This window comes from Pongo abelii, chromosome 2 (assembly GCF_028885655.2).
Source record: "Pongo abelii isolate AG06213 chromosome 2, NHGRI_mPonAbe1-v2.0_pri, whole genome shotgun sequence".
NCBI lineage: Eukaryota > Metazoa > Chordata > Mammalia > Primates > Hominidae > Pongo > Pongo abelii.
In genome coordinates, this window is record NC_085928.1 from 32579356 (window position 1) to 32595764 (window position 16409).

Here is a 16409-nt window from a genome sequence, read left to right on the forward strand (position 1 = left end):
CATAAGTAAAATATGAAGAAAATCCAGATGATTAGCAACAATTGTTGAAAAGGTTTTAGGGGTTTTGTTGACTACAATCTTTATAAAGCATCATCATGATGAGAAAGCTCATGCCATTTGGGGCTTGAACTCACAGAATTCAAATCTGAGGAGTGAAGTCCTCCACAGTACTCAGCCTTTGTGGCGACCACTGTGTTCAGATGTTGAAGCATTAATGGGCTAGAGCAGCAATTCTGAAATTGTGTTCTCCGGATTCACAACATTAGCATCTCCTGGGGATTTGCTTTAAAATGAAAATTCAAGACTTAATAAATCAGAAACCCTGGGAGTGGGACCCAGTGGTCACAAGCCTTCCTGGTGATTCTGATGCACGTTCAAGTTTGAAATATACTGGGCTGGGGTATTCTCAAAAAGGTGCAACCAGGATGATAAAGTAAACTAGAGTGGATTAAAGGAACTGAGAATTGGCTCAGAGAAGACAAGACCTTGGATGTAGACGAGAGTTGTCTTCAGTTACAGTATTTGGGAAAGAAGGATTATATTTCTTCTATGTCACTTCAGAAGGTAGGAGTAAGATCAATGGGAAATGTTAAGAATGAAAATTGCATTCATCCTACAAAGAAGTTTCCTAAATCATTACAAATTGTTCTACCTTGAGCGTAGTGAGTTATCTGATACTGGAGGATTTAAACCAATGGTAGATCATTACATACTAGAGATATGAACATGAGCTAAAAGCATGAGGGCAGCAAAGAGGGGAGAACTTTGTTTCACCTAAATGGCTCTTCAAACCTTTTCTAGCATTAGTTTCTGCTTTGATGTACTCTATTAAAATTTGGGGGATAATTGATAAATCTTCCAGGTGGTTTATGGACGGCCGGGGAGGAAATTTGCCATTGTTTTAATTATTTAATTTTATTTGCCTCTGTTTTTACACTTGGTAAAAATTTGGAAGTGTTTCAGATAGTGAAGAAAAAAAGAATTAAGAAAAACATTTCAGGCCAGGTACAGTGGCTCATGCCTGTAATCCGACCACTTTGGGAGGCTGAGGCAGGCAGATTGCTTGAGCTCAGGAATTTGACACCAGCCTGGCCAGCATGGCGAAACTCCAACTCTACAAAAATACAAAAATTAGCCGGGTGTTTGTGGCTCACACCTGTAGTCTCAGCTACTTGGGAGGCCAAGGCAAGAGAATGGCTTGTGCCCGGGAGGCAGAGGTTGCAGTGCGCCAAGATTGAACCACTCTACTCCAGCCTGGGTGACAGAACAAGACTCTCTCTCAAAAAAAAAAAAAAAAAAATCCATACTTCCTCCTCCTAATCATTGATAGGTATCCTTCCTTTTTTTTGTTTTTTGTTTTGTTTTTTGCCTATGAGTATGTAAGTTCACATTTATGTAAAACTTATTTCTCATAGTATATGCTATTTATAACCATTTTCCAGTCAATATGTCATAAGCAATATATATAGTTGTTAAATATTTGTACACAATATAATTTTTATTGATGTATATTTCCTCATTTCCTTTTTAAGTAGCAAACCATTTCCTCCCAGTCTTCTCTTAGTTTTTTATAATCTCTCAAATAAGTATTAAATTTTCAGTTTTGTAGTGCTGTACTATAAATCACAGGCAGTAGTACTTTGCATGTTAGAACAGATTAGTCTCTGTATGTGTATCCATTTATTTCTCAAGCACTTATTATTATATAAATGATAAATTGGCTGTGATAATTTCAGTTTTAATCCTGTGGATATAATATTTTTCTTTAGTTTTTGAAGAATTTATTTTGGAAAAGCTTTATTACTTTACAAAGTTTTCTTATCAGGGGACAATTGGTAATTATTGTACTCTGTTTAGCAATTGTGTTATATCTAATGTCTTTCCCTTTAAAGCCTGAATGCTTCCAACTTTATAATTTGCTTTAGAGAGCCCAGTTTGCCCTATGGCTGACAAATAGCAAACTTAGGATATGATGCAAGATAGAACATGATAATGATTCAAAACAGAACCATAAGCAGGTATTTTTGCTATTTATAATAATATTTTGAGTGTATCTAGTACCTTTTAAATAATATAGTTTAATGGAAGAATATAGTAGAGTGGTATATTTTGTAGTCTATGTATGGCTCTGAAATGTATCCAGAGTTTACTTTTTAACCTTAAATAAACAGATGATCAGAAATAGCATTAAGTGTATTTGACAAACCTATAAATTTCCTGTAAAGAAATAAGCAAGTATATGTATTGTAAAAGACAATCTTTCCTCTGACTTAATGTTATATCAGGGGCATTTAGAGTCTACAAGAACCTAAAGTAAATTTTATGAAATATCTAGTTCAAAATCTTCGGGAAATTTCAAAATTTGTGCTGAAATCACCATATTTGTTTCCTTTGGTTTCTCTAACAAACCAAAAGATCAACATTGTCTCATGCGATTTATCTTCTCATTCCTTCCTAAAAATATTTCTGGAAAATTAATGGAGCTGGACCATCAATTCTTCAAATATTGAAAACTCAAAATCTAAGAATTATTTTAATCTTGAAATTAATGAAAACAAGTTAAAGAGCCTTGTCTAAGTCAAAAAGTCCTCAGCAAAGCTGGTGATAATTATTATACTCCAAAAAAGGTGAAAAGATAATGGCTTTAAATCCTGCCTTACATTATCCAGTCAAAACCTAATATAAAAATAGGCAATATTTAAGCCTATGTTTTCATCGTAAGTAATCAAATACTTACATATTATTAATGTCTAAGGGAGTGGAAGTTAAAACAATGAAATTCAATCAGGTCTTCTTTAATATTTACAATTTTTGCTTTACATTAGCAATTCAGGTTTCACTGATTTTAAATTTGTGAACAGTCTGAATTGGTGTGGATTTATTTGTGGTAGTTAAAAGTAAATATTAAGTGAAAGCTATTTGCCAAGAGTGTTCTAGGTGCTATGTTTGATTTAGGAGGTATAATTCAAACATGAGGAGTAGGACAAGATCCCTCAGATCCCTGTCCTCAGAAGAATTGATGGTACTCAGAGATACCGACAACATAAAAGTACTATGAGAGGAAAGCAGCGGTGCCTGAGGTGGGAGTGATAGCTAGATAAATTATTAGTGAACCAAGGTTTTCAGATGTAATGTTCATCTACTCAAAAAGGGAATCAATTCTCTAAGAATTTAAACCCATATAATACTATGAATGTTAAACCATTTGGGTTTATGGTATTAATGATTTAATACAGCAACACTGACAAAATCTCTTTTTCTCCCTTTAGTTCCAGTTAGTAAATGTCATATTTTTTACTATTTCAGATGCCCCGTCTCTGACTGCCAAGGTGGTAAATTATCACATTTTACTGTATATTCAAATGTTAATTACTAAATGGCATAATTTTAACAATTACATTTACTATTTTGTGAGCCAACTAACAACGATGTTAAGCATAGGATACCCAATATAATAATAAGCACCTTGTATGTACAGAAGATTTTACACACACAAATTCATTTAATCCACACAAATCCGAAGTTTCAGGTCTGTTTTACAAATTTTGTATGCCCAGTGCTTAGAGAGATCAAATAATTTGATAATACTCTTATAGGGAGGATCCAAACCCATGGTTTTATGAATATTTGTTTGTTTTTTGCTTTGACTTTAGAAGTTTCTATACATTCTACAGGTTGGATTGGGACAGAAAATAAAATTTAGAAGCTGTTTTTATTGTCAACAATCTTATTAAATAAGATATCTGCAAAATATAAATATAAAACAAGTAGTCTTATTATCTGGAAATAAATGTGAAGAGCATATTTAAGCAAGTGATGAATAAATTAGAAAATATGCAGGCAGTAAAAAATGGTTAAAATCAGTCATGAATTTAATTTTCTAATTTATTTTTGAAAGCCATAATCTTCATAAAATAATTCTAGAATTTTTTTCTTCAGCCAATCAACAGAGATCATCCTTTTAATTTGAAACTTGTTTTTATATTTAAGATCCCTTTGTTGATCTAGCAAGTGGCCAAGTTCCTTTGCCTCCCGCTAGAAGGTTACCAGGTGAAAATGTCAAAACTAACAGAACATCACAGGACTATGATCAGCTTCCTTCATGTTCAGGTGAGTTGGCTAATAACAGTAACAATAATACCTTATTGTTATATAGTGCTCTTTGCTTTTCAGAGCACCTTCTTATTCATTATGTAATTTAATGAATGTTGTCCACCCAAGAAAGTATTTTGATCATCTTTGCATTTGGCTTATAAAGCTTACATTGTGAGAGGAATGGCTACAGAACTGCCTCATGGAAAAGAAAAATATCAAGCTTAATATTATCTTTGATCACTCAGTGGAGCCACTTCTTTGGTTCAAAATGTATTCATTATCTAATTTTCATTTTGTCTTAGATTTAGGAAATGGGGAAAATCTCTTTGTACATTGAAATGCTGTTTTATAGAAATCTCTATGGAATTAATACTGGCACCAAACTATTCATTTTCTTAGCTATTTAGGGCTCCAAGCAGTGCTCCACTGACAGCCATCAAATAGAAGGATGCACCATTTTTGTAAATACAAGTCATACTCACAACCGTTAATAATGGAATGCTGCTGCTTTCCTTCTCGAGGAGGCTTTCCCTGAACATATCTAAATAGCCCCTATCTTCTGCAGTCGTTTTCTTTCCTTTTTTTGCTTTATTTTTCTTCATAGCACCCATCACTACCTAAAATTTTGTTATTCAAAATTCATTTTTTCGATTGTTGGTCATCTGTCTCGTCTGCTAAAGTATTAACACTTTGGAGATAAGAATGTTGTTTGGTTCACTGCTTGTCCTAGTCAGTTCAGGCTACTGTAACAGAATACCACAGACCGGATTGCCTAAACAGCAAACATTTATATCTCACAGTTCTGGAAGCTGGGAAGTCCAAGATCAAGCTACCAACATTCAGTGTCTAGTGAGGGCCCTCTTCCAGGTTCATAGATAATTGCCTTCATACTGTGTCCTCACAAGGGCAAGGGAGTGCTCTGGGATCTGTTTCATAAGGAAACCAATCCCTTTCATGAGGGCTTCACCTGCATAATCTAATCATCTCCCAAAAGCCTCCCCTCCAAATATCATTACAAAAGGGACTAGGTTTTAACATATGGATTTGCAGGGAAGAGGGCACAGACATTCAGTCCATAGCATTGCTTTATCCTCAAATGTCCAACAGAGTGCCCAGCATATGTCTCTTAGATGGATAGTTGGGGATGGATGGATGGGTGGATGGATGGATGGATGGACGGATGGATGAATGGATTTGAGTGGACAAATAGGCAAAAGGAGGGAAGAATAGCTGATGTCTGTATTAAACTAAATGTAAATATCTGATAAGCAATATTTTTGTCTCATATTTGTGAATATCAGAAGTTTTCCTATATGAACTTTTGTCTTATTTCAAAATTTTTTTAAGCTAAAACCTCAGTTCATAGAAGATTTGCTAATACTAATAGCAATACATTCTGAAACTTCTGAATCAAGATAATTAATGACCTGTTTTAAGAATTGTCAGTACGGTAGTTCTTATGTGCTTGATGCCATGCATGGCAGATGCAAAAATCCCTGTGTAGTTTTATATGTTTAATTGCTTGCATATAACTCAGGAAAGCATAGAAAATCTTTTTAATCTTTTCAAATTTTGGCCAGTGTTCTCTTACCAGTTTATTTCTAGTCATTCTAAGGTTTCATATGTATCCATGAGTAGCCTGTAATTCCAGTCAAAATAATTTGATGACAAAACATGAAAATCGAGAAAGACAATATCTGACAGCTTCTGTATAACATAAGAAAGCAATTTTTTTTAAAGAAAATAGTATTAAAATGTAACTTTGAGCAAAGTGCTATGACTGATTTAAAATAACATATTCAGTACCACCAGCTCTGGATTAAAAGAAACCTATACTTTAGTTACGGGAAAAGTTGTAGCCAAAACACAGTGTTTTCACAGCTTCTTTACAGTTTTCTCCATAATAAGTGGGTGTTGTAGAGCCCAGAGGAAAATCATTCACATATATGATTTCAAGCAGTATGAATCCCGATTAGCATTACACTAGAAATGTCTGGAAGAACTTCAAATCACAAACCTTGTTGAAATATCCCCGAATAGCCATTTGCCAGAAGCCTGAGCTGGCTTTTACCTAAGTAATAAAAGAGTCCTGACTATTACTGTGAGGGCCCAGCTAGCTGTAACATCAAATATTTCAGTCTACTCCCTAAATTCTCTTTACAAACACAGTCAGCTACAGAAAATAAGACTTTTTTCCAACAGATGTTTGTTCACATGAAGTTCGCAGGCCTACCAGGCTGTTCACTAGTTTATTTCACATCAGCAGAGAGACTGAGCTTGTCTTCTAGATGAGGTCTTTCCATTCAACCCTTGAGAGACTGAATGCATATGTGCCTTTAGGATTCTAATAGCTCTTATTTTGCAGTAATTAATCTGTTTTTATTAAGGCCTTTTTAAGATGACCAAATGGGGATTCTGGTATGATTGCTCTGCCTTATGAATTCAACTTCTGTTATCACTTACGACTGTCTAAATAATTGATAGTCACTTATTTATGAATAGGCTTCTATGGAAAGTATGTGTCTAAAGTTTAAAATGTAGGTTCATTGATTTTAAAATATCTCTCTTGTTTTCTTATCTAAAAAGTATGTCTGCATGTATATGTATGTCTGCATATATAAAGAGCCTTCTAAATGTTTATTCCTCCCAAAGAAAATATTTTATGCTTTTCTTTAAGTTTTTCTAAATGTACAATTGAAATTTAAATATATGAACGTATCATAGGTAGTCCAGATATAAGAAGAGCTTACCAGCCCATGTTAAATTCACATATACCTGTATATAAGACAAACATTTTTGCTAATAATCTGCTTGTTTCTTTACATGGATGTATTATTCACATGGGGCACATGTCTCTTCTATCTATGTGTGAGGCTTTACAAATTTCTCAGTTTGCTTTTCTCTTGTTGTAAGACATGTTGTACTACAGTTTGAATACCATTCTTTGAAAACTCTAAAAGGCTGTGTTAATGAAGTGCACCATTCACTCTTAAGGTGATTTTTCATATTGTTAGTATGTAGAAGGAAGTTCAAGGTAACACTTGAAAACAATGCTTGATTTTAGCACAACTCAAATGTATTTGAAACCATTAAAAGACCTTATTGCCAAATAAGCCAATCTCATTATAAAATAAAGGAGATCTCATTACAAAGCGAATTAATTTCAATACTACTATTAGTTTACTAGCTTAAAGGAGAATTGATGGAATGTTGAATACATTTTATATTAGGACCAAATATTCAATAGTTTATCTCTGTTAAGATCTCAATTGGAAATCATGGCTTCACTTCACACAAGGGTTGGAATTTTAAGGTAGATTATGTGTCTTTAAGATTTTGTGTTTCAACAAAGGAAATGGCAATGTTGAGTTTTCCCACAGTTTAGCTATGTGAAATACTGGGGCTTACAGACAGCTTCAGTTTGAAAGCCAGAGAACCTAGAGTTGTTTTCCTTACAAATCTAATATTAAATAACCATTTTCTGGATATATTTAAAATAGTGTATGTGAAGATTTTTTTATTTGTAATTTAGTTTATTAAATCATGTCCTATAGGCAGTATTTCTTTTTTTTTTTGAGACAGAGTCTCGCTCTGTCACCCAGGCTGGAGTGCAGTGGCGCGATCTCAGCTCACAGCAATTTCCGCCTCTCAGGTTCAAGCAGTTCTCGTGCCTCAGCTTCCCGAGTAGCTGGGATTACAGGCACCCACCATCATGCCTGGCTAATTTTTGTATTTTTAGTAGGGATGGGGTTTCACCATGTTGGCCAGGCTGGTCTCGCACTCCTGACCTTGTGATCCGCCTGCCTCAGCCTCCTAAAGTGCTGGGATTACAGGCGTGAGCCACTGCGCGTGTCCAGCAGTATTTCTATAGCGGCAGTAATTCAACCTTATGGCATAAAAATGAGTCCCAGAATTAATTGATCCAACTTCTAGTAGAATAACAAAGTTAATTATAATGTGTTTGAGATTTCTTTTATTCCTTGATCAATTAAATGTATGTATATTTTTTTCTAATTCTGTTATTGTTATAGTTGAGAAGGTCAGTAGTCTAAGAGTTTTGATGTCTGTCCCAAGAATTGTCACTGGTTTACTAAGTAAATTTAGACACTATGTTTCAGATACTATATACAATATTATTTTATCTAATTAAAATTTGTTGAGTTTGTTAAGCATTTACTATAGTCCTGATGCTTTGCTAAGTATTTTAGAGACAGATATATAATTTTTTTTTTTTTGAGACGAGTCTCACTCTGTTGCCCAGGCTAGAGTGCAGTGGCACGATCTTGGCTCACTGCAACCTCTGCCTCCTGGGTTTAAGCAGTTCTCCTGCCTCAGCCTCCTGAGTAGCTGGGACTATAGGCGCCCACCACCATGCCCAGCTAATTTTTGCATTTTTAGTAGAGACGGGGTTTCACCATATTGGCCAGGCTGATCTTGAACTCTTGACCTTGTGATCCACCCACCTCGGCCTCCCAAAGTGCTGGGATTACAGGCATGAGCCACTGCGCCTGGCCGGATACAGATATATAAATTTTATATAAATAAGTTAATATTATATATAATTGTATTTATATAGCTACGCAGTAAAATATAAATATTCATGTTATTTTATTTAATAATGTATATTTTATATTATCTGTTTATAATTATACATTTATATATTTAATATTGTTATACAAATATATGGTTATATAATATGGTATATTATAGATATAAATATAAATTTATTTTTACTGTGTAATATAGAAATAGAAATAATTTTATTTCTCCTAACCACTCTGAAATATATATATATGTGTGTGTGTGTATATATACATATATATATATATGTATATATATATTTTTTTTTTGGAGACAGTCTCGCTCTGTCACCCAGGCTGGAGTGCAGTGGTGCAATCTTGTCTCACTGCAACCTCCACGTTCTGGGTTCAAGCAACTCTCCTGTCTCAGCCTCGCAAATAGCTGGGACTATAGGCAGTTTTTGTATTTTTAGTATAGACAAGGGTTTCACCATATTGGTCAGGCTGGTCTTGAATTCCTGACCTCAGGTGATCCACCTGCTTCAGCCTCTCAAAGTGCTAGGATTACAGGCATGAGCCACTGCGCCTGGCCTGAAATAGATATTATTAACGTCAATTTATAGAAGAAAGAAAGACATAACAAAGGTTAGTAACTAACTCAAGCTACTGCAGAAAGTATAAGCCTGATAGAATTTACATCAGTTTCAGTTTTTTAAAAATTTGTTAATAAAGTTTATGTTGTTGTCCCATCATCAAGCCAGAATTAAGTTAGAAAAAAATGGACACATGCATGTCACATCTCCAGACTGAGTTTGGAGATGTTCAGTGGTAAAATCATGATAATAGTGATGGAATAGTAGTGATGACAAAATAATGAAGGGTTTTAGAAGTAGTAAAACTGTACTAGAAATTTCAAAATCTAGATTCTGATTATTTTTCACATGACCTTAGGAAAGCCACTCACTATGTACTTCCTATATTTTTCACATGAGCAAAATTGATCTCTGGTTCCCAGTCTTAGATACTTGCACAGCTGAGGACTTTATGAGTATCAGAGGAGATCTGAGACTATTTTGTTGTTGGTGGTGGTTTTTCTAATTATGCACATTTATACACACATTGGAAAATAAAAGGAAATTACAGAGAAAACAATTAATAAGAAAAAGCAATCACTTAAAACCCTATCTTCAATAAGGAACATTATTCCCATTTTCAAGCGCAACTTTCTAATGTTTTGTCTATGCACATTTTCACTTATGATCTTAAGATCATACTCAATATGTCAATTCTATCTCAGTTCCATTTAGGAGTATTATAAGTATTTTACCACATTTTAAAAAATAAATGTCATTTTAAATTATCGTATGACAGTCCATTATTTTTATGTGCTATCAAATACTATTTTTAACATTTTGAAAGTCTAACAGAAACCCAAACTTTATATACAAGAAAACTTTCACATTAAATCCCTTTGCTGTTACCTAGATATACAGAAGCTCAGTGTTATATTTATTGTCGAACATGATCCAGTATAATAGAAAATGGGAAAATGTATCCATCAATACAATAGCATTTGCTTATTAGACACATCCTTCAGAACACAGAAAAAGAAAACCTAACCCAATCTTTAGATGATGAGGGGAGTAATAAAGGCTTTTTGTGGCAAAATAATTGACAGCCACTGAAATGAAATATCCTCAGTTTTTAAATGGAGGTTATGTAGATATACAGCAGTGTGTCTCACTTAAAAAAAAATATGGTCTGCCCATGGGCGTTTTGGACACTTTTTTTTTTTTTCCTAATAAGCTTTCTGTCCCCAGCAATAATGAAAGTTTAAACTACAGAGGTGCTTAGTAGACATAGAGATAGAGGTATATCTCTATGTACTGTGGCTCTTTGGAAGGCCACAAACCATTTTACCATCTAAAATTGTTTTCTTTCATCCCACAAGAACCCATGATTGCCCCCGTCTAGAATGTATGACCTAGAGTAATCATTCTAGGTATTATTCCAACCATGTTATGCTAATGCCCATGCCATCCAGGAATGTTCTGTTTGTCACTCTGTTGGAGGCTGAAAGAATGAGGGTCGTGATCAACTCAGTATACCACTGGCGGCTATATGAGTGAACAGCAAACTGTTCTCATAAAAGCAGAATGTTGGCAAATTGACAAACTGCATCTGCTGCCCAGAAGGAATGCTGAGGGCAGTCACGACCCAGGCACAAGTGTTTCTTGTGATTAGGCACATCCGAAGCCTGTTAACAATAATGTGAACCTGTGATCAATCAGGCAGCTGACCAATGGTTACCTCCTTATCCCTGCTCTTTCTGCCCAATAAATACAAAGGGCTGTAGAAGCTCAGGGCCGCTGCCTTTGCTCACTTCTTCCCCAGACCCTTTCCTTAAAACAGTTTCTTTTGTTTTTTGTTATCATTTCTAGGTTCTTCCCTTAGTTCAGTCTTGTAATGATGGTCCCAGGTAGTAACAGTAGTAACTGTTGTAATGACGGTCTCAAGTAGTAACAGCAGTAACTGTAATAGTGAAGGTCTCAGGTAGTAACAGCAGTAACTGTGATAGTGAAGGTCTCAGGTAGTAACAGTAGTAACTCTCATAATGATGGTCTCAAGTAGCAACAGTAGTAACTCTCGTAGTGATGGTCTCAAGTAGTAACAGCAGTAACTGTCGTAGTGAAGGTCTCAAGTAGTAACAGTAGTAACTCTCCTAATGACAGTCTCAAGTGGTAACAGTATTGTAGTAACTGTAGTATTGATGGTCTCAAGTAGTAGCAGTGGCAGTCGGCCACATCACTCTGTTCTTTTATATGCTCAGAAAAGGAAAGCTGAATCAAAATTTACTCCTAAACCAGGGCTTCTCAAATCTTTCTTTCCCAAAGAAGAGTTGACAGTGAACAACACAAGGACTGGGACATTAGGTAAAACAGGACAATATTTAGTTTTTTAGTGCAAGGCATTGTTTCTATTTTGTCTCAAAAATTTGTGCAAACTTTATATTTTACTCCTTAGTGTATCTGTATTCATTTCAGTGCTTTAAAATATTAATGACCTTATATCTTTTAATAAAATTGGTAACCCAGAAGATGTACTACTTCTATTCTGTGGCTCACATTCTTGTACTTATTTTGATACTGCTGCAATTACTCATAAGAGTTCAAAAATACCATGAACATGGGTGGTAGCACTAGGACAAACACATGCTTTTCCAAAATAACTATTTTTAAGGATGATGTATATTCAGGTACAGAAATTCCATAGGGTTGATAAAATTTATAGGTATTTCAGTGTGCTCCCAAACTGCAATATAATAATCTTAGGGGACCAGAAGATAGTTTCATCTTCATTTCATTGCTTCCTTCCACTACCCTACACATTCTAAAGTGCTAAAGTAAATGAGGACCTGGTGTAATCCACTTTTAGGTACTGTGAAAAAGAAAAGTGGAGGAAGTGAAGGCTGCGTCTGAGCTTTGGGAAGAGACAGAAAGAGTGATCGGTTCTAAGCAATTTGCTCTAATGGTCAGCGTGGAAATGATCTCCTCCTCCCCACTTTTTAACAGCTTCCACTAGTAGTTCAGGTTGCACCAGATCTTGCTTTTTAATATTCTGCTAGAAGGCTTTCTGTAGAATCGTATACTCACAACAGATTTTGTGTTCTTTCTTCTTTCACACTTCTCTGGCATTCCTGTTATAGTAATTGCTGTTCTATAGCATTTGAGTATAGCACTTATCATTATAAATATTAATTCATTGTTGTTTCTTTTTAATAGTCTCCTCAGTCCATATACTGTATATTACATTAATTCTCATATTACCTGGTTGAAAAGGGATAAATAATACCTCTAAACACAGATATATAAAAGTAAATTTGGAGAATGAGAATTGTGAAAGTAAATTGCTTAGCCCAAGATCTTAGTGGCCAAACTGAGATTTAAGATTTAATTGCCAGTTATACCATTTATTAGAGGCATTCTTGGCTGTCATAGTATTCATCCCACTTGTATACACAGCTGTTCTTTTCAAACATGCCTGGCATTCATGTGCACATCTCAGTATCCTGGACAGACAAAGTAACAATATTAAAAATCTCTTAGAAAATTACCCGTAGAAAACAAGTTAATTGTTTTCTAAGTCTAGGTACTTTTGTATCAAAGTCTAGGTACTTTTCTCATCTAAAAGTGTCTCAGAACAGACATGATTTAAATGTATGAATTTTTTGGTAAATGATTAAAGGAAAGCTTTCAATAATTTCTAATAGTTTTGAAAATGATTAAAAGCAAAACATAATTTATTGTCCATTCCTGTATGACATAATGAAAATACTTAATAGGAAAATAAATGGAACTACAAAACATACTAAGAAATGCAATTTAGCAGACGATAATAGTTTGAGATGTTTAATTACAGATGCAAGAAACAGTACAGATATTAGCAAGAACCAGAAATTATATGTTCTTATATATGGGCATACTTTAATATACATTGTCTACAGCTATAATATTTTTTAAAAGTGGACATTTTGTTACAAAAAAGGAATAATTTAAAATAAGACTGTCATCATGGCCAGGCATGGTGGCTCACGCCTGTAATTTTAGCACTTTGGGAGGCTAAGATGGAAGGATTGCCTGAGGACAGGAGTTCGAGACCAGCCTGGTCAACATAATGAGACTTCATCTCATTTAAAAAAAAAAAAAAAAAAGACATCCTCTTTGATGTGGAAACAAATGCTTTTATCCTAGAGGCTTTGTTTTATGTATGTTATATTGATATTGCTAGAATTGTATATAGGATGATGTTTTTACAAGTTACCTTCTCCTGGAAAAATATCATACATCTTTTGATTTAGAAAGGAAAAATATTGAATAATACATTAGATTAGCTTTTATTATTTAAGTTTATTATTATTGAAAATATCAGCTTACGGTATCTCCTGAAGCCATTGGGAAAGTTGCTGAGGCAGCAGGAGTGGGGAGACAAGATGAGAACATTAAGCATGAGACATTTGGCTTTTAATCTCACATCACCATTCACTTAACTCTGTCCTTGAATTTATTGTTTGGCATTTGTCAGTGGTCTGGGAGAAAGGTATTAAATATTGTTGTCTAGATAGTCTTAAATCCGTGAGTGTATTTCATGACATAAAGTTGATATTTTAAAATGTATATATGGGTCAGGTGCGGTGGCTCACTCCTATAATCCCAGCACTTTGGGAGGCCAAGGTGGGTGGATCACTTGAGGTCAGGAGTTCGAGACCAGCCTGATCAACATGGTGAAACCCTGTCTCCACTGAAAAAAAAAAAAAAAAAAAAAAAAAAAAATTAGCCAGGCATGGTGGCGCATGCCTGTAATCCCAGCTACTTGGGAGGCTGAGGCAGTAGAATTGCTTCAACTCAGGAGGTGGAGGTTGCAGTGAGCTGAGACTGCGCCATTGCACTCCAGCCTGGGAAACAAGAGTAAAACTCCATCTCATGTATACGTATAGTGTGTGTGTGTGTGTGTGTGTGTGTGTGTATTTTTTGTCTAGGCTTTTGAGATAAAGTGCTATACATAACCAGGAAATACATGATGAAAGTGCCCTGTCAAGTTAGCTAGCCCATGACCTGGGACCTTTTCTTTTTTCTTAAGGTTACTCTCCATTCATGTGTGCCAATGTCATTGGTTTAAATTGGAGGCTGTATTATCACCAAGGGTCTAATCTAGAACCCAATTTTCTACTCCTAATATTTCTTCTAGGTTTGCTTTTTCTTCAGCAAAACTTCCTACATTGCAATCTGTATAAAGTATTTGAGCAAAGCACTGAGTTTCCTTCCGTTCAACCTGTTGACTAACAATAGAGTCAAAGCATCTACTGTTTTGTTTTTTTTTCTCCTAGCATCAGTAAGGCACAGATTATTAACTTGAAAAATCAGCTAGGAAGATGCTTCAGAGCATCTGTTTTAGAGCAGTTCTGCTGTGACATGGGTGGGACTCAGAACCTGTGGGGACATTCTGCCATGGATATTTGTGAGCTTGTGAACAAAGTTTCCTCTCATAGAAGCCTCCCAAGATTGTTCTTCTGGAGAACCATCAACCAAAGCCTGTGCTGTAGTAGAGTGTGAACTGTATTGCTAAACAAAGTGAAAGCCTTCCCTTTTTAGATAGTTATTTTAATTATTTTTTCCTTTTTCTATCTCTCTGACCACATATGGCTTGAAGAATAAAACATGGAATAGAGAAGGAAATGTGTAAATTTCTCAGTGGAACTACCAACACACCGTACCTTAATTTTCTGTTGTTCAAAATGAGGACAATACTACCTATCCCACAATAGTATGGAAACATTGAAAAAAAGCTTATTTGTAAAGAAAACAAGAGATAATATTTCCATAGGAAATGAGATAATGCTGTTATGTTATCTTACCTTCATTTTTATTTCACTGTTTAAATAGTATCTCTCTTTAAAAATCTACACAGATGGTTCACAGGCACCAGCCAGACCCCCTAAACCACGACCCCGCAGGACTGCACCAGAAATTCACCACAGAAAACCCCACGGGCCTGAGGCAGCATTGGAAAATGTCGATGCAAAAATTGCAAAACTCATGGGAGAGGGTTATGCCTTTGAAGAGGTGAAGAGAGCCTTAGAGATAGCCCAGAATAATGTCGAAGTTGCCCGGAGCATCCTCCGAGAATTTGCCTTCCCTCCACCAGTATCCCCACGTCTAAATCTATAGCAGCCAGAACTGTAGACACCAAAATGGAAAACAATCGACATATTCCAAGAGTGTGGAAATAAAGAGAACTGAGATGGAATTCAAGAGAGAAGTGTCTCCTCCTCGTGTAGCAGCTTGAGAAGAGGCTTGGGAGTGCAGCTTCTCAAAGGAGACCGATGCTTGCTCAGGATGTCGACAGCTGTGGCTTCCTTGTTTTTGCTAGCCATATTTTTAAATCAGGGTTGAACTGACAAAAATAATTTAAAGACGTTTACTTCCCTTGAACTTTGAACCTGTGAAATGCTTTTCCTTGTTTACAATTTGGCAAAGTTGCAGTTTGTTCTTGTTTTTAGTTTAGTTTTGTTTTGGTGTTTTGATACCTGTACTGTGTTCTTCACAGACCCTTTGTAGCGTGGTCAGGTCTGCTGTAACATTTCCCACCAACTCTCTTGCTGTCCACATCAACAGCTAAATCATTTATTCATTTGGATCTCTACTATCCCCATGCCTTGCCCGGGTCCAGTTCCATTTCTCCCATTCACAAGATGCTTTAAAGGTTCTGATTTTCAACTGATCAAACTAATGCAAAAAAAAAAAAAAAGTATGTGTTCTTCACTACTGAGTTTCTTCTTTGGAAACCATCACTATTGAGAGATGGGAAAAACCTGAATGTATAAAGCATTTATTTGTCAATAAACTGCCTTTTGTAAGGGGTTTTCACATAACATAGAGGAGCTTCCCTTTTTTGTTTAAGTTTTGTAACCTTTAATCCTCCGTATTCTCATGTCTGTCATCCCAGGGGTGTCACAACTGTAAAAATCTACAATATTAGAAAGCAGCTACTACAGATGTGGAAGAGATAACACTTGTATAAGACAGTGCTGTACTGAAGTTAAATAACAAGGTCCCCTGATATTTATGCCTGCATTACTTTGAGGGATACTGAATGAGAGGGCCATCTCCCTTAAATATATTAATAATTTTCAGATAAAATTATGGACATAACATGCCTTTTCTGAAGTAGAATTAGAGTTCATTTCCCATTTAAGTGATTACACTCTAGCTCCTAAGAGCTGTGGGAACCAGTTCA

At 35.4% G+C, this 16409-nt stretch overlaps 1 protein-coding gene across 9 annotated transcripts in view; it reads left to right on the forward strand.

Moving 5' to 3' along the window:
* CBLB (Cbl proto-oncogene B) overlaps positions 1–16044 on the forward strand; it is a 211228-nt gene extending 195184 nt beyond the window's left edge. For all 9 annotated transcript variants that reach the window (XM_002813331.6, XM_063721815.1, XM_063721816.1 and 6 more), the window contains 2 exons: positions 3991–4110; positions 15081–16044. In XM_002813331.6, coding sequence (XP_002813377.1) covers positions 3991–4110; positions 15081–15340 — 380 coding nt within the window. In that variant the 3' untranslated portion in view covers positions 15341–16044. The remainder of the gene's footprint in view (positions 1–3990; positions 4111–15080) is intronic.
* Positions 16045–16409: the final 365 nt, after the last annotated feature.